The sequence below is a fragment of the Mytilus galloprovincialis genome, chromosome 8, assembly GCF_965363235.1.
Source record: "Mytilus galloprovincialis chromosome 8, xbMytGall1.hap1.1, whole genome shotgun sequence".
NCBI lineage: Eukaryota > Metazoa > Mollusca > Bivalvia > Mytilida > Mytilidae > Mytilus > Mytilus galloprovincialis.
The window spans coordinates 2,811,876-2,835,814 of NC_134845.1; the positions used below are offsets into that span (position 1 = coordinate 2,811,876).

At 31.6% G+C, this 23,939-nt stretch overlaps 1 protein-coding gene across 1 annotated transcript; it reads right to left on the reverse strand.

Moving 5' to 3' along the window:
* Window positions 1-13,523: 13,523 nt before the first annotated feature.
* LOC143043072 (uncharacterized) lies at window positions 13,524-22,155 on the reverse strand. The gene is made up of 4 exons (XM_076215555.1): window positions 21,528-22,155; window positions 18,062-18,211; window positions 15,505-15,559; window positions 13,524-14,371 (listed from the first exon to the last, which is right to left on the reverse strand). The coding sequence occupies exons 2-4, from the start codon at window positions 18,140-18,142 to the stop codon at window positions 13,605-13,607; spliced, it is 903 nt and encodes a 300-aa protein (XP_076071670.1). The 5' UTR covers window positions 18,143-18,211; window positions 21,528-22,155; the 3' UTR covers window positions 13,524-13,604.
* Between the last annotated feature and the right edge of the window lie 1,784 nt (window positions 22,156-23,939).

Genomic DNA, 23,939 nt, shown 5'->3' on the forward strand with positions numbered 1-23,939 from the left:
TATTAAATCAAGAGTTCCCAATGGTGAAGTTGAAATCATCACTTCGTAAATTTTACGGACGCCATCACGATTTGGTTGACCGTTATTGAATAACCGTTTTGACAAATGATATCGGATATGTTCCTTACGTTGTAACTACAATCACCTCCCCTTTCATGAATGCGACCCACCGAATAAGACTATTTACCGGATTTGTTATCACTTAGCAACACGACGGGTGCCACATGTGGAGCAGGATCTGCTTACCCTTTCGGAGCACCTGAGATCACCCCTAGTTTTTGGTGGGGTTCGTGTTGTTTAGATTTTAGTTTTCGATGTTGTGTCATGTGTACTATTGTTTGTCTGTTTGTTTGTCTTTTTCATTTTTAGCCATGGCGTTGTCAGTTTGTACTCGATTTATTAGTTTGACTTTTCCTCTGGTATCTTTCGTCCCTCTTGAATAATTTTGACAGACATAATACATTTGTTTTTTTCGGATTTGTTCCCCGTTTCAAAATACAGGAGCCTTTCTACAAACTTTGTTGTAGAATTACAAGTTGTTCCATTCACGATCAGATACGAGATTACGATATATTTCACGATCCGAACGCACTATCGAAACATGTCTCTAAGAGATAACGAAGACACTTCAAAAAATATTCTGGATACAAACGAAGAAAAATCCCTCTATCATATTGAAGCATTTCATGATCATGATAAAATTATGAACATGATGAATGCAAGTGACAAAGAAGGTGTAATGTCCCAATTTATAATGAAACTTTAAATAGCGACATTACAGAACAAGAGGTTATGAATGGCATTAAGAGCTTAATTATAATAAAGCCCCTGGTACAGATAGAGTACCTATTGAATTTTAGAAAAGCTCTCCACCTTTTTTTATATATATATTTATATATTTAATGTGATATTGGATACATGTATTATTCCTGACATCTGGACAGCAGGAATAATTATACCAGGTTGGTTTTTTAAAAGATGGTTGTACTGAGGATTCAGATAAATAAAGAGCTATCACATGTATACGTTGTTTTCGATTGATTTATCTTTTGCCAATGAAATTTCACTTTTACATGAAAATCAGGTTGGTTTTAGAAAGGGATATTTAACTGTAGATAATACGTTTGTACTTCATGCCCTCAAAGAGCTGTACGTAGCTCTCATTTAGCATAAACTTTCGCAAAGCACTCGATACGGTATCAAGATCTGGTTTATGGGAAAAGCTTCAATTGGTTCATATTAAAGGAAAGTGCTTCAAAGTTATTTTGAATAAGTACTAAGGAATAAAATCATTTTGTAAAACATAACTGATGTCAGTCAGATTTTGTTCACCCTGTTTAGCAGGTGTTAGACAGGGGAAATTTACCGCTTTTTCTTTTTCTTTTAAATTTTCCTTAATAAAATTGAGAAGACTATTTCAAGAGTGTAGACGGTTTTCCCCTAGAAATTGTATAAGAGAAGTTTCAAAATAAATTGCACATTTTTTCTGGAATTGTTGGTTATATCATATGCCGATGAAACTCTATTTTAAAAGTAAAAATAATATTGAATTTTTAAAAATTACTTCAGATTGTTGATTTTTGTTTTCTTATTTACTAGGTGTTATCGTTATATATAACGGCACTTTATCATGTTTATAAGATACCAAACAGAAATTCATTGACCAGGCAAAAAACAAAAACATTTGATGGATTTGACACATCGGATTGTTGGAAACGAAAAGAAAATTCAATACGTTTGCAACTAAAATCATTTGATTCTATATATGATAGAACCATTTTTTTAATCGGTTCTGAGGTTTGGGGTTTTGATAAATTGAAAATTATTGAAAAAGATGCATTTGATATTTTGCTAAAGAATTTTTAAATTTAGAAATACTACACCCAATGCGACACATGGCGCTAACGGGAGTTTTAAGTTGTAAGTACGCCCAATATAATTGTGTATAGAGATTTGGAAAGATTTGTTCTGTCAATCCGAGTTAAATGTCAAATTATTTCGCACTGGTGTAAAGTTGTACACAATAGTGATAAACTCAGTAGTGCTTTGTACAGGCTGATGTTATCATTGAGGAACCATGGTCATTATATTTTCATTAATTCTGTAGAATCAATGTTTAACAACACTGGTCTAGTTGTATTTTCGTGAATTAGATCGGCTTTTGTGATAAAATTATCTCCATCGAATATTGAGTTACCAGTTTAATACATGTGTGTGTGGCGATATAGCAAAATAATTTCAAGGATAATTTATAGGACATTGCAAAAGGACTGATTAACAAAAATATCCGATCAGACTATCTGAACAGAATAGAGGCTGTGTAACAAAATTAACGACATTGATCTAACGTATTCCCAGTGTTGGCAAAATAAACCTAGACCAGAGAGAATGTGTACTTTATGTTCATGGATTTGTTTGTGATGAATTTCATGTTTTATGTGGGTTTTTTTTCTCAAAAGTTATCGAAGGTACCAGATTTATAATTTGATACGTCAGACGCATGCTCAGATTAAAATAGTTAGAAAGCCAAACAAGTATAACAAGTGGAACAGCATTGAGAACACAAAATTCAAAAATGTTAACTTATTCTATTGTTAATAATAGAAAATAATACTTACCTAGATACTATACTATAAATTCACAATACATTACAATAAAAGGATAAATATGAAAGTCTTCAGACGACTTTCAATTATAAATCAGAAAATTGCTGATGTATTCACGAATATTTACAAATTGATTTTATATGTTCTAATAGAACAGCATAGCATATTTTTTAAATTTAAAAAAAAAAATATTTTTAATTTATTTATTTTCATAATAATAATTCTTTTTTTTAAATTTAAGTAATATTTAATTCTTATTTTTTTACATTTATTATAATTCTTTTTTTTTAAATTTCTTTTTTAATTTCTTTAATTTAATTTGTATTCAATTTAATTTAATTTGTTTAATTCTATAATTATTTGTTTTACTTTGTTTTTATTTATTTTCTCTCGTGTATCGCCTACGAAAGTCATTATGTAATTTCAGAAACATGATATTGCATCATCTTACAGTACTTCCATGCATTTGACCAAATAACGTCCAGTAAAAGGCGAACATGTACCTCCTGTTTAAGATCATTTCGTCTTTGGACTTCAAACTGTGCAGACGTGTCTAAGGTTAGTCTTCATTTAAAGAATGTCCCCACAAGATGGTTGTTTACTATAATCTTTATTCTATAAGTATCTAACAAAAATTGACATTTAAAATACTATGTATTTATTTATTTATAATTTTTGTTTGTATGTTCAAAATATTAAGTTCTCTTATTTTCACTGATTAGTTTATATAGTTCAATAGAACAAAATGTCAAAAGACAACTTTACTTATTTGAACCTTCTCGAACTATATACAGTATATTAATAATGTGTGAATTTATTTGAATGGTATCCATTTTTTATTGTGTTTGTATATATTTATTTCTTTTACGTTAATTTTTCATTTAATATCTAAATGAATGTTGGGAAAGACTTTTTTCTGGTATATGTATGTTACGGAAGGGACAGTCTTTATTAAAGTTAGTATAGCAAGTCCATAGTTACACTTTATCCTGTGACTAAATTATTTGTTTTACTAATAAGTTAATTTGTGATATCACAAACATGTCATTGCCTTTCTTACAGTACTTTCATGTACTTGACCAAATAACGAAAAATCCAGGGACACAAACCTTTTCTATTTATACAGAATATATCTATAATTGGTGCATGCATTAGTTTTTAATTTCTATTATTCTATTATTCTATTTTATTTTTTTAAATATTATTTTTTTTATATATTATTTTTTTTATATCTTTTTTTAATCTAATTTAATTTTAAATTATTTTATTAAAAATTTTAGTTATTTAATTTTAATTGATTTAATCATTAATTTTAATTATTTAATTTTGATTTATTTCATTATTAATTTAATTAGTTAATTTCATTTTATTCTAATTTATTCTACTCTAAATGAATATGTGTTTCACTTTGTATTTTTCTTTTCTCTCTCTTTTAGTTCTAATGCCTAATGTTCCGTATGTTAAAAAAGAGGGACGAAAGATACCAAAGGGACAGTCAAACTCATAAATCTAAAATAAACTGACAACTCCATGAATAAAAATGAAAAAGACAAACAGACATGTACTACAGTGACAAACATTTGAGAGTTTTCTAGTTATAATGTGAAGTCAAAAACATGTTATTACATCATGGTGTAAAACGCTCAAGTACTTGAACCACCAGGTAAGGAAAACTTCAAAACGCTATAGTTTTGTATGTTAACATGTACGACAGGTGATAGTAATAATATGATGTCATAAACATGTTATTATCTCATCTGGTAAAAACCCTATAAAAATCAAAAACCCCATAGTAATATACATACTACTAGCATCATTCAGCTTCAGTTTGGTAGAAATTGGTTCAGTAGTTTTAAAGGATAACACCCGACAGACATGACAGACGACGACGAACAACAACAGACACCAGGTGATGGCAAAATCTAACTGTTCTACTAAAACAGGGAGGTAAAATTGCAATGGCTCTATCCAAAAAAGACTTTAACAGTGCAGTGTACTACTTTTGGGACAGAACCACATCAACATTGGCGGATCCAAGGGGGGATTTGGGGGTTGGATCCACCCCTTTTCTTTTGCCGAGTAATGCATTTAAATTGGATTTACAGTTGGAACCCCTCTTTACTCTTGCTTGGGACCCCCCCCCCCCCACCCCCCCCCCCCAACCACCATTTAAAATGGGTGGATCCGCCCCTGAGAAACATTATAGAAAAATCTATTTATAAGTTATACTAGTAACTAATAAAAGGATAATTTTATTTTTAAAGGGCAGGCACGGATCCAGCGGGGGGGGGGGGGGGGGGGTTCCAACCCCCCCTTTTTTTTACTATCAATGCATTTGAATGGGGACATGTAATTGGACACCCCTTTTGTCCTGGATTTTTAAAATGACTGGATCCGCACCTGAAGGGTCTATAAATAAGTTTGACAACTTCAGCGCCCTCCTTTTCGTGTGAAAAATTTTGTTGATTGTATAGGGAATCACTGAAGCATGACTGGAGCAAGCATTCCCCCTCTGACCCCCCCCCCCCCCCCCCAAAAAAAATAATTAATAAAAATTGAAAAGTTCAGGATCCGCCCCTGTCAACTTTCACTCAGGTCATTGGTGAAGAGTTGTCACACAAAATAAATGATACCAAATGTTCATATGAATGTGTTTTAGCTCGTGTAGGTGTAAAGAGGCTACCATTTGATTTGTAGGGTGAGAAGGGTGAATAATCTTGTCTTGTAGACTTGTGCTATAAGTAAAAATTAATACCAATCCATTAAAAAATCCGTCAGCCCAATCTCATCCAGTGAAATAGATTATTGTCTGTTTTCGAAGTTATATGGAGGTATACTTAGTAGTCCAGATAATTATGACGCATTGCTAGGCATTTTTTCTAAGGAGAAGTGTAGACTTGGGGGAATGGAACCAATAAATTGATCGGATCCGATATGATCTTCCCAGTAACGGAGCACCTATTATTTTTTAGGTAATTATTATTAGTGTCGGTGGTCTCACAAGTAAATCAGAGTGAATATTGCATCCACATTAATTAGCACTGCAGAGAAGAGACAATTATCAACTTGTGTATTATTCATTTTCTCGCAGTTATTTACGGTAAATTAGCTATATGTTATATCCCAAAACAGGTGTTCGGAACTTCTAGTACTATATAGTATATATATGACTTTTAAATAACAATTATATATTTGTATTCTGTGGCGGGTCGAAGGGGATGGAATCCGGGGGTTGGACTCCTCTAGCTTTTTGTGAGCAATCATTGCATTTAATGATAATCTCGCAGGGGCGGATCCAGCCATTTTAAAAAAGGGGGGTCCTATCCCAGGATAAAGGGGGGTTCCAATTACATGTCCCAATTCAAATGCATTGATCGTCCCAGAAGGGGGGTTCCGGTTGGAACCCCCCTCTGGATCCGCGCCTGATCTCGGGAATCCTCTCAAGTTCCTTTCTACAAGGTGATAGGACGTTCCGTTGGAATAGGTCATCTTGTCAGGCTTAAAAATATGTGAATAGGTCAGGAAAAACTCTCTTTTGACACTAAGGTATTGCACTGTTACATTACACAACAAACAAAACGCAAACGATGTGGGAAAAGATAACATTTTAACCTACACAATATATGAATAAGGTACATACACTTTTGAAATCTAAATTATATGAAAAGGGTGGGATAACACTGAGAAACCCAGCGACAACGATACCCCTTATTTAATGGAAACATGTAGTTGGAACCCCCTTTATCGTGGCTGGATCCGCCCATGATTTTACATGTAAATCAAGCCCCGGGTTTCTGTTGGCAGAACGGTAATCACGAAAAGGGGGTTATTAAAAGCACGAGGAATTATAAATATACAATTCAACAGGGGTAGAGTGCATGGAGGAATTGGAATTAAAATTGTCACTTCACGATGATCGAAAAAAGTATCTTGCACGTTATTTTCATCGGGTGCGTCTAACACTGCTAAGGAGTCCTTAGTGCACTAAGGACTTATAACATGCCACTGAGGACTAGATGGGGTGCTGTTACATGTAATTTCTTTTCATATTATGGTAGAGAATGATATTAAATGCATAAATTTCAATTTTTGTAGAAAAATAATCATAGATGTCTCGGTTATTGTATAGAAAGGTATATACTATGAAAATTAGAGCGAGAGGCTGTGCCCCAAGCTCTTATTTTCATAGTATATACCTTTCTATACAATATCCAATTTAGCACATATTTACAACTTGAGTAATCCTGTAATTAGTCTATTGACATGTTTTGGATGACTGGATGTAGCTCATTTACGTAGTTTTGTAAATCTACTCACTATAATATCATTGTAAAAATGGGATTTCAAAAGGCCCTTGACTTTAGAATGTAAAGAAGGTAGCTGCTGGTGTAAGTATGTTTATTGATATAATCCTGTAAAATGCTCAACTGGTTAAAAAATGCATAAAATAATATCCAAATTATAACTTTAATTCCTAAATAAACCTCATATATTTATAATTAAAAATACATGTTCCAGACCATATGAGTATTTGGACCGTACACGTACGGTCCCACCAAATGCGTATGGTCAGACCGTATGAGCATACACGTATGGTCCAGTACGAGCTAACCATTTATCACAATCTTTATTTTCAGGTTTATAAATTGTTATTACAATCACTTTTAGATGGATTAAATGAACAATTGAACAATTGAAATTAAATATTTGTTTAATTGTATATCTGAATCCTATTTTGGTACTCTCGCCCAAGGTGACACTTACTACCACAATTAATGATATATTTTTTACATTTACATGTTTGCAGTTATTTTGTATAAAAGGTCTTTTATAATTTTCTAAAATTGTCGTCCCACATCATGTTAATTTCCGATATAGTAATTTTCTATGATCATAATTCAATTAATGTTTTACTGATCAACATGCTAAATACAAGATATTTACAGATTTAGTAAGCATGTACATGAACTTTACATGCATTTGTAACTTATAAACTTAAGCAACTTCTTAATGATATTAATCAGACCGTACGCGTAGGGTCCAACCGTATAAGTATTTTGAAAAAGTACGCATACGGTCCAGACTGTACGTGTACGGTCCAAATACTCATACGGTCTGGAACATACACATTTAGTTGAGAAAAATAAATATATACAAAGTGTACATGAACCCCTAAAAATGTGAAAGTTAATAATTTTGGACAATCCCTTCCTTCGGTATTTAACTCTTTTTGCTTAAAAATTGAAAATAAATCTGGCAACCCCTTTCTTATTTTTACTCTTTTTGCTTAAAATACTGTTAAAAATATATATTTAACATGGGTGACGAATTGACTATATCGGGTGTCGATTTAACCAGGTGCCAATTTGACTATACCAGGTGCCGATTTGACCAGTTGCCAATTTAACCAGGTGCCGGTTTGACTAGAAATCTTTGAAATTACCTGAGTTTCATTAGACCTTTGATAACAATAACAAAAAGATTATTTAAAATTACCTAAAATTTTCTGGGAGAAGGGGGTTCGGACTATGTACCATTGAGAAATATACAAGCCTTTCTACGGTATTTATTTGTACAATTTAGGTAGTCTTGACCTATTCATTTATCTTTAAAAAAAACAGCCAGTTGTCATCTTCACTTCACACACAAATATATACGAATATCAATTATATGCTTACATTTTGTACGAGACATGTTGCATTGTTAAACTAATTACAGTATGTGAAAATCAAAACTTGCATAACAAATATCCCAATATTAGAGACAGTGGCGTCATTTTTCCTCAGAGCTTTTAGCTCTTTGATTAGCCTTGGCGTTATCAGTTTGTTTTAGATTTATGAGTTTGATTGTCCCTTTGGTATCTTTCGTCCCTCTTTTAATGTTTGTAGTATGGTACGGTTTTGAAAATTGTATTCATTGTGTTGACCAACTATCCTACACGTCTTGATACATTCACATTATAGATCACATTTCAAAAGCACACTATCGGTCTGCGTTCTCAACAATTCCGGATCAAATGTCAATGAATCCGGATTCAAAACATTTAATGTAGGCCGTTTGACATTCGAATTCAACTATTAGATTAAGATATGTGATGAAGCAAATGCTTATTCTTTTCCTGAGTATCAGTGAGATGCTTTCTATTTCAACTATTTAGTGCGATAAAATACTACTTGCATGCAATATTATTAAATTCACTCGTGAAGGCTTATTTTCCTTCTTTTATTTTTCTTATCTAGTAAATTCAGTATACGACAGAGAGCTTGACATGTGACTTTCAAGCACGGTCATCATTACTAACGGTATTCTGACCTCGAGTTGTTTCTCTTTTGTTTCTTTTTTGAGTCACTGTCCTATTATAAACTTTGACCTTTTCAAAAAGCTAAGGATTGTTTACCTAAGGAATACACTCCTTAACTTTGTAACTTATTTAGCCTTTTAACTTCATTCGAGCTTTACTGATGCTTTTTTGTAGACTTAACTCGTATCTGGCGGGTTTTGTTTTCTATCTACATACCTTTTTATATAAATTTGCTATTTTGAAAGTGTGTACAGGTATTTATAAACTTCTGAATTAAGAAATTCTTTGGCAAACCTAAGTTTCTCTGTGAATGTGTTATATAAAGATTTGGCTGCTGAAAATATTAAGCTTAAACAAGCAAAAATGAAAGAACGATACGACAAAAATACCAAAATTCCTGAATTTAGGCTTAGAGATAAAGTTTTGCTTTAAAAAAAAATGTAGTCCCTGTCGGTCGTTCACCAAAATTAGTTGATAAATTTAATGGTCCTTGTTACATAACTGACTGTGGGCCAAATTTCACATATAAATTAAGACGCTGCAGTGACCAGAAGGAACATAAATCTATGGTCAATGCGAGCAATCTTAGGCAATATGTAGATCCCACTGATTTCCGTGATCCGCCACAAGCTCCAGAACGTCCAGTTCCAGATAATCCATCCGATGCGCAAAATAAATAACCAACCTGGAGATAATGATCAAGATAATCAAATTGCAGACGATGAGAGTACAGATTCAGATACTAACAGTGATAATGGAGATGAACCAAACAATGTTATAGATGATACGTTTCATGAGGTAAAGACACTACTAAATACAAGGAAAAAAAGAGGAATACAGTATTTTCTTGTGAAATGGAAAGATGGTTCCAAACCGACATGGGAACCAAAACAGAATATTGGAGAGGGCTTGATACATGAATATTTTACATGGAAAACTAGAAGAGGAAGGAGGAGAAAACAGAGGAAATATTTTACGAGGCCATAGGTGAAAACAAATAACTGTATAATTTCACTGGAATAACACAGATAAAGCTTTGGTGGCGAATAACTCGCTTACATTCAAATAATCTGGATTGTACTCCAGTTTCGAATCTGCGCAGTTGACCATTCTTTATTTATTTGACCCTTTGATTAACATTTTTTTCTAATTTGAGAAATTTGATAGGCAAATTATGATGTGTAGTCAAACCTAACAGTGTGCATAAGTGTTTTGTTGTCAGTAGTGCTAGAGTACGGCCGTGCTCATTCGACTAATCATCACATTTTTTTTATTTTAGCAATTTAGTGTCCTGAGAAACTAGAATCCATTCCAATGTTATAGTTATGTATGATGAAGTTAAGTGTTCAGTGAAATGAAACCGAGAGCCAAAGTGGAGGAGTTTAGAGCGTTTTAATGTTTAGTTTATTTCTTTTTGTAGGATTAAGAACACAGATATATAAAACATATTTTTAGATTACATTATAACATAGAGATCGCAGATCTAGAGATTGCAGATCATGATATTGCAGAGCATGCGCTTGCAAAAAGTGAGCATATAATGAATTGTTCATTTTCTATTTTCTATTTGAATTTTATATTGTTATATTGTCTTTTAATATGAAAATTTATTGGTACTTTGTCTTTTCTGTTGCACTAAAGCACCTGGTTTACTTGATTTTTCATTATTGGTAAACTGCATCAGTACTATTTTAAAACACACATATGTTAGTGTGAAGTGTTTATATTGTAAAAAAAATGACAATACTTATTAAATGCATATTTGCAAACATACAATACCTCAGTGCCTCCCTGTTACAATTGTACAAATATACATCCTTTGAAATTTTGGAAGTGTCTTATTGAATATATCTGCAATTATGACCATACATATATGTATTTTTAATTTTTAACTTAAATATTTTATGGGCATTAGATCACAAAACTACATTCACACAAACAATAACTCTTTATGAACATTTCCATTATGTTAATCATACTTTAATTCTTTGTACATGTATATATATATAATTATTATTCTTATTTTATCTGTTCAGATGATGTTTCAAATTCAAGCTTTGGGACAAAGCTTAGTGAGGTTGAGGAAGAGTTGTTATAGTAAAATTGTGGATGGCCAAAGACAAAATTTTAATATAACAGACCAAAACTTAAGTGAAATTTATTCAATTTTTACAATTTGAGTTAAAGTATTTTGAAGTTTAAATTTTTATTTTACTTCTAAAAATTCTTCTTACATAATGTTACATTATTTTTGGAATGTTAATTTTTGACAAAGAAGAATGACATACAACTTGAATATTTCGATTACGTAATTAAGACGGATAACAAAGAGACATGTAAGTGCTAAATTATTTACTTTGGATTATGAACCTTACCTGAAATTAAGGCTTTTGTTAAACAACCTTTTCCTATTACTCATGTGTGAAATTGTTTGTAACACCTGTCACCCATGACTGGATTATTGATCAACCAGTGAAAATAGGTTGTGGTCAAGGCAGCTTTACAAGGTCATTTTTGATTGGTGAAAACAGGAGAAAGTTAAGAAATCAGTGATCATGTGACCACCCCAGCATGGAAACAATTTATGTTTTCAACGGTCACTTTGATTACTGATTTCAAGAAATAAACATCTATATTTACTAGAACTTTCTCTTGTTTTACACCAGGTAAGCTGAATTATATATTTTGTGTTTTTGTTTTATTTAAATTAAAGAGTTTGAATAACTTTATATTTTTGGAAAAAGCTAATGAAAGTTAAAATTCATTTAAGAAGTTCAATGAAATTAATTGTATATATTTTGTATATATTTTATTTTGTTTCCATTGAGATTAATTATTTTTGTGTTGGTTACGCTTAGGACGCGATGCTTTTGTTATGTAAACAAATGATAAACGTTTCAAGAATTTTATTTTATACAAATCTATTCTATGTTTAGAAACATTTAGTTAATTTTATAATAGTTATTTTTAAAAGTTTATTTAAAGTCCGGAAATATTTCATATTGTATCCGTATTAACTTTAAGTATTATTATGTCCAGGGGAGATAATTTGTAATTTTATTTGCCGGGAGAAATGTCTTTTGTTGATAAAACAATGATTGAAGAGTTAGATCGAAAGCTAAATAACATAGACATGAAACCTTATTTTCTTCTTTATTATTCTGTAAGTTGTGTTTTATATTTTGTATATAGATTGTATATTAAGTTCATAAATCCGGTTTTGGAAAGCGACACTTGTTCGCAGGATTTCAGTTTGTTCACAAAATTGTTTGAACATTTTGAATTGACTTTTGAACTTATATTTAAATTGAATTTAGTTAATTTTATTGTATAACACATACACGGAATTCGTGACAGAAGTACATGTTTGTTGCTAAGCAACATGGGTATATTCTTTATTTAATATTTTGCAATATTTATTTCACATACCGATTTATTCAAAAATAAATTGTAATTGGTATTAGATTTTATGCGATTAAATATAAAGATAGTTTGGCAAAGATTTTACTAATTTTAAATAGTTTATTGTTTCCATAGCAACAAGTTATTATGCAAAACATTTGAAATTAAGTATTCATTTTTTTGAAACGATTCGGTTTATTTAACATATTGTATTATGCATTAACCTGTACGTAAGTTTTGTAAAGCAGTTTCACTTGATAAAATATAGTTTTGGCAAGTTTTATTTAATTGATTATAAATTTGCATAGAGTTATGTCCCTTAATTTAGTTCATTTATGAAATTCTAAATTTATTATCAAGTGAGACTTGCTATTTTATTGTGTAAAATCTGTAGCACTTTGATTACTGATTTCAAGAAATAAACATATATTTACTAGAACTTTCTCTTGTTTTACACCAGGTGACCTATAGTTCTTAATTTGTGTGTCATTTTGGTCTTTTGTGGATAGTTGTCTCATTGGCAATCATACCACATCTTCTTTTTTATATACCCGTATTTAGCAGAACTTTTTAGATTTTTTTCTTCCCATTGCTCTTCAACTTTAAACTTCTTAGGATGTCTTTCCATTTTGATATGAGCGTAATTGATGTTTCTTATGTAGACGAAATGCGCGTCTGACGTATTAAATTATAACCCTGGTACCTTTGATAACTATTTACAGCAAAATTACAATGAAATAGATTATAACTATTTCAGCAGTGACTAAAATGTCAAAGCTGGCTAAAATATATTGTTTAAGGATGTTTGCTCCTCTTCTATTTTTGCCAGATTATCGGAATCCTCTAGTTTTATCCATGTTTTAACATTCAAAATATTTGCCCACTAACCCCTACTTTTCTTTTCATTTTTCTTTTTAAATAAATATTATTTAAAAAGCCATATTTCAAAATCTTATGAAATCCTTGTTATATTTTCATTGTTTTTAAATAAGGAAGGTGCCAATTTTAAGTGAACGAAATATCTAGAGAGAATTATTTCCCGGCAAATTTTAACGGCTTATATCTCGAAAACATGCACACGGACTCTACATGTTTTTCTCTTTTTTTTAGTTTCTTTATTTATATATTTTCAATTTATAACAGTCTTTTAAAAAGGTTGTTATTTTTAAACAGGATAGCAAACATCCTTAAGTTAAATGTTCTGTTGTTTATCTTCTGAAGTACATGAATTATAAAATATATAGATGTTTACAGTAGTATATATTATTTTCTATAAAAATCCTCGAACTTTCAGCCTAAATAGAAATTGTGACTATTTTTCTTTCCTTCGAATTATATGATATCGAAGGAGGATTCAGTTCATCAAATGCAGTTTTCCTCACAGTGATATACTGCCTACCATCATGGGACACATGTACTGCTTCATCTGTACACCTCACATACAGACTGCCATCTTCTAATGTAGTCATACCTTGTGGTGGTGATGGTAATGTTAGGGTGTGATGTCTGTCATCACTATACCTGTACCAATGCAGATTGGTTCCTTTACGATCACAGTAGAATAGTATGCCACCAGATCCATGCAGCCTTTCAGGATAGCAAGAAGTTTGTATTATCTGTTCTGTTTCTCCTGTATGATGATCTATAACTAATAGTCTGTCGTTATCACTTACAATTAACTTGTTGTTTAAAGTTGTAATGTTACTACACAACTGTTCTCGATTTGGTGATATTGATTTAATTTTGCGTTTACTTTTGATGTCATACATCTCTATACAGTAAGTATGATACTCTATTACAGCTACTGTAGAGCTATTGATAACGGTAACATACCATGGTTCATCTACATCTATACTGTCTACCTGTGATCCATCTATTTTACAGATCAATAATCTATCCTGCCTAGGTAAACACACCACCAAGCTACCATTATCCATCACAACCATATCTGTTACTAGTCCACTCCAGTCAAAACCAACTATTAATGTCAAGTCAGTTTGATAATGTAGAGCCAAAATAGACTGTATAAGTTTGTATGGCTGTTTAGGCTCTTCCTGTTTGTCTAAAAAAATGAATTGACAATTCAATACAAATCACTGTATACATTACATTGAATATTTTTTAGTAAACTTTGACTTCCCCATTCATTCTATTACAATGGCACTGAATACAAAAAAGAATACTTAATAGAGATAGTTTAATGAATGTTTCTAAAGGAGATAAGGACTCTTAAAATGATATACGACATGATATAGAAACTTAGTATCAATTTAGTTTAAATTTTTGTAACATATAAATATTTTAAAAAGGGGGTAGGTCAAAGAAATCCTAAACTTTCCAATAATCCCGAACCTTGTAATATTATATACCAACACCACATATTACATTGAAATACAACATACATTTTCGGTTTATCAATTGCTTAAAGCCTTTTTAAAATTAACACCACTAAGTACATATTGATATAATTATAAATTGTATAAACATTTGTTTTTACATAATTGATAATCCAGTCAAAACACCATAAAGAAAACGCATACACACATGCTAGATGATTCTAAATCACAGACATATTCTCAAGAAAAATAATTTGATAAAAATAAGAGAACAATGTTCTTTCAAAAAAAAATGATGAGTTGAGTATTGTATTTGTGTTATATACTCAAATCTACACAGGTACGGTTAGATTTGACTGATTTTTTATTTATTTTTCAACATTTATGGTATCTTTCCTTGTATAATGTCAAAGGTACTTTAAATAACCCATGATAATTTGAAAAAAAACTACTTATAAGAGAATAGATCCTGCTTAATTCATTTGCAGCATTGACCGCTCAAAACTAAGCTATTATGTACGTGGTTGTCTTAACATAAAAGACTTAACTCTGACATAACCAGATACCTGTACCTGCATTTACACTATAAAGATCAGCGAGTTTGTATCCAAGGAGACACATTATGTTTAATGTTTTTAAGTTTATTTACTCATCATGTCTGTAATGTATCAGCTGATTTAAATTTAAAACTTCAATGAACAGTAGACAATTAGCAAGCAATAGTTAATCAGGCAATAAAGAATATAGTAATAACTAAAATCTGTAAATATCTATATAACATTGGTGTTACCCTCAGTGCTGAACATTTTAAGGTCTATCCATACATGATACTTTAAAGTAGAATTATTAACTCCCTCACCTTGTTCGTTGAGGTTTCTTTGACATCTCTGACACATCATATTCTGTAACACCTCCTGAAAACAGAAAGTTTTTCTGTTTATTATTCTGCAACTCTTGCAGCCATATTGTATTTACATTGTCCAACAGTATATCTGTCTGTTATTCTTTCAGTCTGTCTATTGATCTATTTATCCAACAAAAACATCTGGTACACATCTCTCATGTGATGCTGAAAAAATGTTACTTACCGGACAAGACTTAACATTATCTCAACAGTAGTTAAATGGACTTAAATTTGGTCCAGACTTTACTAAATAGGTCTGATGGAGTACTTGATAACCTTTGTAACGTCTGAAATTGGTCTTGACCAATGCTTCATCAATTCAACCAGTATTTTTAGGTAAAATAGGCTAGAAAAGGACAAGGTACGATAAGGCCTGTTTTTGGTCCCCCTTTTTCCTCCTTTTAATGGCCTGGCAACGAAGTTGTCGGTGCCATATAGTTGTATTCTTGTCCGTAATTTCAAAATTCGGTCATTCCGTAACAAACCATTATTTTTTTCTAAACACCTTCAGATATTCTGCTGATTTTTGGTATGTGAGTTAACTATGATGAATATCAGATCAAGTTTGAGTTTCGTTCAGCTCTGCTAATTTTTGATGAAATTACAGGCTTTGGACTTTGAGAAATTGTTGAAAATCACACTTATAAAGACTTTTTTTTTCTAAATGCCTTCAGATATTAGGCTGATTTTTGGTATATGAGTTAACCATGATGAGTAACAGATCAAGTGTAAGTTTCATTCCGCTCTGCTAATTTTTGATGAAATTTCGGGCTTTAGACTTTGATAAATTATTGAAAATTACAGTTATACACAGTCATTTTTTTCTATTCAACTCCAGATTTTGAGCTGATTTTTGATATGTGTCCACATTTATTATTTAAATTGCCGATTTTTCAAAATTTTTGGACGGGGCCATTGGTGTCCCTTTGACACATCTAGTTCAAATTCTGTTTTGGAAAGCTACTTATTATTTTAAATTATTCCAGTTGAGGGGGTAAACATCGTTATTATTCAAGTATTGTAATTATTATTCATTTTGCAGGTGTTCGTACAACAACTTTTTAGTTTTGAAGTGCCTGCGCCAACATGACCCATGATTTTTTTTTTATTTCACTGTCATGAGAACTGTTTTTGCTGTCTAAAACGCGATAATTTTCTCGGAGTGATGTAGGCACACACTATTTAATTTTACGACACAATGGCCAAAAATCATAATTTTTCATTATTTTGGCGTTTTTTATGACCTTTTATCCCCCTAGTCTCACCATTTTTTTTTAATTAAGGGTTTTGAAGTACATCAAATAAACTTCAAACATGAGTGAATATTTTAACATGATAAGCAGCTTCCCAAAACAAAATTTGAAAAATGAGAAAATAGGGGGCCTTGTCTTTTGTTTGGACTTCATTCAGATTTTCACCTTTAAAGATTCCTATAACTTTTTCAAATTATCTGGGTCTTACAAAATGCCAGGTTATTTGGAAGAATGGTTTATTTCTGTCAAATATAAAAAAATTTATAAATAGGTATAAAATATAAAAAAGAAGATGTGGTATGATTGCCAATGAGACAACTATCCACATAAGACCAAAATGACACAAACATTAACAACTATAGGTCACCGTACGGCCTTCAACAATGAGTAAAGCCCATACCGCATTGTCAGCTATAAAAGGCCCCGATAAGACAATGTAAAACAATTAGAACGAGAAAACTAACGGCCTTATTTAAGTAAAAAAATGAACGAAAAACAAATATGTAACACATAAACAAACGATAACCACTGAATTACAGGCTCCTGACTTGGGACAGGCACATACATAACTAATAACTAACATAAAAAGCTTGAATTTTTATTTTTAAACTCCTTTCAGATAGCTAGTCACCTATAATTTTTTTTTTGTTAGCTTTTTCAAATCAACTTTTTAATAACTTCCAGCAACAGCTATCTAAAATATATAATGTTCTTACAAAATGCTAGGATACTTGGCAGTTTTCATTTCATGCAGTCAAATTCAAGTATTTCATTAATTATTAGAATAAAAGAGATAGAATTATCAATTTTGACAAAAACTTATATACTAGTAGTTACGTTTTCAAATCAACTTCGATTTTGTTAATAATGAATACCACAAAATTATTACATCAAGCAAGAAAACTATCTATCTCATCTATGAAGTGTGGAGTCAAACGCACCTTGGCCTGAGAGTTGACACATCTCTGTAGGTGTACTATTGAGAACCTTAGTAACATTACATCAAGCAGGAAAACTATCTTTTTCATCTATGAAGTGTGGAGTCAAACGCACCTTGGCCTGAGAGTAGACAAATCTCTGTAGATGTACTATAAAGAACCTTAGTAACATAACATCAAGCAAGAAAACTATCTATCTCATCTCTTAAGTGTCGATTCAAACAGATCTTGCCCTGAGAGTTGACATACCTCTGTAGATGTACTATCATGACTATTGAGACCCTTAGTTACAGAGGGGCCCTTATATAAACATACACATACCTCCATTTTAGCCATCAACAAACCATTGTTGATACCCATTGTAGCCAGTAGTTCAGTAGTTTTTATGCCAATAGTTTCCATTACCTCAGCATTACTATTACCAATTGTTGTTCTTATTTCAGCTGCTGTTGCATCTATTTTTGTATCAATCTTAAATAAGAAAAGTGTAGCTATCAATTTTCATTTCACACAATACATCCTTTGTCTTTTTTATTTTCTGCAAGTAATTGTGGTATCGTAACAGTAGTTTGATTCCGCTAGTGTACTTTCTTCGGAGGATGAAAATTCCTAGTGTTTTTTTATCCACCAACAAAAGTTCACTTGGTTTTTTAATCCAGGTTCAGTGTAAAATATCCACAACTCATAATAAGATTCTTAAAAGAGTGTTTAAAGGGGAAACATATAAATATAGGGATTGGTACTTCTTGGAGTGGTTGAATTAAATTAAACTTGCAGAGTTGATAAATGCAAAATAATAATATGGAAAAAGTATTATAAGTCTGAAGAATGTACGCACAAGTGTTTTGAAACCAGGAATAATTACACTCGTCCAGTGATTCGGTACAAGGAATGCATATGGTTGCACAAGACATTTTAAACTTGGATTTATTTTACTAGTGTTTTAGGTCATAAAACATTGATGAAGTGTTTTAGTATTCAATTTGATCATATGATTCTCAGATAACACACTAATACTTTATCAACAAATAAGATTTAAATATTGTTTTAATAGAAATTCATAAAATCTTATGATTTTAAATTATTAGGACACTAATTGTAGTATTCTGATTGCATGGATTGATTTCATATATATGGGACTATAACCCTAACGCAACTCGAAATGAGGAACAAAAAGTCACGTGTAAAGAAAAAATCTCTGTGTATTGATATTGGACATGTTTCTATTTTAATGCCCACCTACGATAGTAGAGGGGCAATATGTTTTCTTGTCTGTGCGTCCGTTCGTTCGTCCGTCCTTCTGTCCCGCTTCAGGTTAAAGTTTTTTGTCAAGGTAATTTTTTCTGAAGTTGAAGTACAATCCACATGAAACTAAGTGAACATGTTCCCTATGATATGATCATTCTAATTTTTATGCCAAATTAAACTTTTGACCCCAATTTCATAGTCCAATGAACATGGAAAATGATAGTGTGAGTTGGGCATCTGTGTACTATGGACACAATCTTGTTTACAAATGACTGAGCTTAACCATTTGTGGTGGAAAGGAAAGTAAAGGAACATAGAATAAATATGTGAAAACTATAGAGCTATTAAATGTTTTTAAAGTATTAAATTTTCAAAGAAGATATTGTGTTAAGAAGGGGATATTTTACCACAAGGAGCCGCATCACAAAAGGATGTTCGAGGAATGCTAATTTACGGAGAAGTAACCTCACTTCGTACCTCCAAAAAGTCACTGAGCTTTGAAATGAGCTATCATTCATATCCAAGTTTATGATATGGACTGAGCTACAGGAAAAAACATTACCATTACCGCTTATGTGAAAACAATTAAAAATATTGACCCATATACTGGATTTTCTGTGGTCGACTTTAAGATAACACACTTCTGTGTCAAGCCTCGGTCACTGAATAAAACAAACGTGTAACAGATGCACACCGGATATGCAACGTACAAAAAACGGACACATACCGGACAGAACGGATGTCGAATGGACATCCAACGACCGAGTAACGCATAAAACAGACACCTAACAAAAGCGTACCAGATAAAACGGATGACCAAGATATACGGAAAAATCTAAGGCAACAATTATAATACATGTAATTTTTTTTAAATATTCAAAACATTTCTGTGTAACTGGTTTTGGTTTTTTCTTCAAAATTCCGCCAAAGGGCAGTGTTAGGACAGAATAAGAACTGCTTGATTGTGAAGATGTGCCTATACTGTAAGATCGATTATGAATATGAATAATAAGAATTCATGAACCTTAAAAAATTTGACATACCAATTGCATTTCTGACGCGAAATTTTCATTTGGCATTTATCCGTTTCAGATCAGTTCATCATCCGTTTTATCCGAGATACGTCTGGTAGAAGTTTGTTTTTCATCCGTTCAACATCCTTTTTATCCGTTAAACGTCCGGTAAAAGTCCGTTGGTGAATTTATCTTCTAGACCTCCAACGGATGTATAACGGATACAAAACGGAAACGAAACGGACGAGTACCGTACAAAACGGACGCCTAACGGACATTCTATCCGTTGGACGTCCGTTCAAAGTTTTGAACATGCTCAAAAAAATATTTCTGATTTTACTCCATTAATTTATGCAAACAATAAACTATTAAATTGAGAATGGGAATGTATCAAAGGGACAACAACCGGACCATAGAAAAAATAACAGCAGAAAGTCACCCGAAGGCGTCTATCAGCTGGCAGTCTATTATAAACAAACAATAATAATACATCATAGCTTTAACACTATTTACGTGTCACGGTACTTTTTCTATCCCACATTCAGGTATTTAGTTTTGATGTTATATTTGTTATTCTCATCGAATTTTGTCTAATGCTTAGTTCGTTTCTGGTGTGTTACATTTTAATGTTGGGTCGTATTCTCTTATATTTAATGTGTTTCCTTTGGTTTTGGTTTGTGACCCAGATTTGGTTTTTTTCTATCGATTTATGAGTTTTGAACATCGGTTTACTACTGTTGCCTTTATTTCAATGTTCCAGAAAGTTAATTATTGAAGTGATGATCAGTCTATATAAATGGCCAGTGACTTAAGTTAAACATCTTCAATATTTTCTTTAATGTTGTGTTTGCAAGTCATGATGCATTCAAATATGCAATTGGCTAAACATGCTACTAAATTAGCTGTACATTTGAAATGAATTGGTTTACTAATGTTCACTAACTCGTTATATTGGCCCTTAAATCAGAAAATTTACACTTTGATGTTGTGGTGAAAACTTGATTAGAACATATGCTATAAGGTCTAATTGTTTCAATTAAAAAGTCGATAGTGATGTAATTGTTACTTCATAATGAGGAGAAATTTTGAAAAATCTGGATAGTTGAAGAATTCTGCAAATTTTATTCATGTTTTCTGCAAAATTAGGAATGGCAATACCCTTCGGGTGGAAATTTTTTTTTTGCCGAAATGTTTTTTATAAATGATATTCTTTTATCCTATGTTTGATGGGCGAGGGATATATGAAATCATGAAAATAGGTGTAAAAATTGACAAATTTCTAGAAATTAAATTTAATCCTTTTTCAATTTAACATATTTATGATTATGAAGCAGATATATACAGTTTTCATTGTGAACTTTTAAGTATCATACATTTCGCAATGCATATGATACTCTTTAGATTTACTTTAATTTTTTTTTTAAATCCACCTTTACAGACATGACAGAGCAGTTTATTGGAATTCATGGCTTTACTCCTTTAATGAACTTTAATGTTTTTATACACAGTTGACATAAACTACAAACCTTCTGAAGTATGACATGAACATCTAGAAGACATGTGACATATTTTTCACACAGAGACTCGTCCAGTGGTCTGTTTTCAATTATTACAAGGTCATCTGCTTTACTTGGATCCAGTTGCTGAACATTTGTTTTCAGATCTTTCCATAGTGTGTTGTATTCTGTCTCAGATATGCTGCCATCTGTGTTGTGACTGAGATAGTTATTCTTGAATTCTCGGAGGTCAGAAATCAAGGTATTTTCATTTGGTGTAAGACTGAAGCAGTTCAGCAAAATAAGACTTGCCAAGGTTATGTCAAGGTCATTCAAGGAAATAGGCTTGGCTGTATATTTGCAATGACAGTGATGACCTCTTCGTCCATGATCTTCTGCATATAATCGTTTCCACTGGCTGTAATTAAGAGGCAGTAGACCAAGGTTAAAACAATGGGCTTCATCAATACAGCACTGGCTTTTTTTGTGACGCAAATGAAATAGAATGTGTTTGACAGGAAGACTGTTTATAAAATCTTGCAAACAGCCCAATCCTTTACTAGTGTAGCAGTCTTCTAGCCTCTTTCTCAGTAGTGGAGTAACAATTTCTAGTATAACTGAGCCAACAATTAGGTATCTTCTCTTGTCTTCTTTATCCATTCTTCTGTAAAAAATTGAAGAATTGATAAAATGTTTAAGCTATTCTCAGTTAAGTTAAGTTTTTGGTCGTTGTAGTTTTGCTGAGGTTGAAGTCTTATCAACTTAAACATAGTACACATGTTCTATATGATATGATCTTTCTAGTTTTAATATCATATTAGAGTTTCGGCCCAATATTGCAGGGGAAATGTCATTCTAAAACTAGATACTACAACATTAGCGTTATAGTTGATTTATTTGAGTCAGAAACATTTGTCCCTAAAGTGTTTTCTGTTCTCTAATTTTCCTAATAATCAGTTCCGATCAAGAAGTGTTTTCGTGTTTCTTCTCATTTAAACTTTGACTTTATTTCATAATCTGATTTGGGAGGAACATATCTTTCAAGGAGGACTTGTAAAACTAGCTCCTGTATTCGATTAAAGCTGGCAAAGGGGCTTCATTATTTCATTAGATCCTTTTCAAGTTGTTTTGCACTGTCACCATAAAAAGAAATAAGATCAACAATCGGAAAATAATAAATTTGGGAACTTACAAAGAATATCCCCATTCAGTTATGTGGTGACAAAGGGCAGGTAAGCTTCAGAAATATGTTTCCTTTAGAAGTTGTTTTACAACTTTATTGTGTTGATATGTGATGTTACTAGATTATCCAGTTAATGTTTTTAGATAAAAATTGCATGAAATGCAATCAACCTTATGCATGTTATGGGACCGACTTGATATCTAAATGTTCCAAGGCTTATCACTACAATTTTTGATACACAAACTATAGTGCATTGAACAGAACATTATATACATGCTATCAATGAACATTAAAATAAATTTATGGATGTAATATATGCTCAGATATTTAAGGCACAAACTATTGTTACAGTTGTCATGAAAATTACATAACTTTTCCAAGGTGCAATAATCTAATATCTGTTCATAAAATAGAATGATGTTATTGTCAACATCAAATTTAAAAAAAAATTAGTTATCCTTTGATTAGAATTGCTGTTCAATCAACTACAACCAATGCAATAATTAATTTATCTTCACACTAATAAATTGATTTCACTGAATACACGGTTAGTATTCAACAGTAGGAAAGAATGATGTTTCAGCATATGTATGGATTAGATTGGTCAAGATTTATTGTTGTACATATTGCACTCCTATTTTGAATAAGATTTGAAATCTCTACTTTCATTTTAGGTTAGATTTTTCAGACAATCATTAAACATTTTAAAAAACTTCCATTTTTTTTTTAAAAAGTGGTAATTTTACCTACCTTTATTCTATTTTATTTTCAGTTTGTAAATATTTTATGAATATAAGAAACAAAACCAATGGTGCTTTCACAGGAAAACCATTCAAGTATAAGGAAATACCCTTTGCTATTTTTAAACATAAATCACATGATAAAGTATAAAGCTGGTAATTGATTTACAGAAGATTATATTTTCAAATGATGTCCCAAAAGGGGTAATTTCTTCACAATGACTTTATAGGAAATAATAAATGCATGTAGATTGGAAACATACAAAGGGCATTTATCAAATATAAAAAGTTATAAAAGTTATTCAAAATAATTTCTCAACTACAGTAGATACTTAAATATTAGATATATTGGTTAGATGGCCTTATCATATATAATGTTTCCATGGAGTCTAGATATTTTTTATATCAACCTGTTAAAGTACAAATTAAATTTGCTAAATATGTCTTAGGAGTTAACAAAACTTCTTCAAATTTGGCGGTTTTGGGAGAATTGGGTATGATCCCATGCTCTGTTGATGC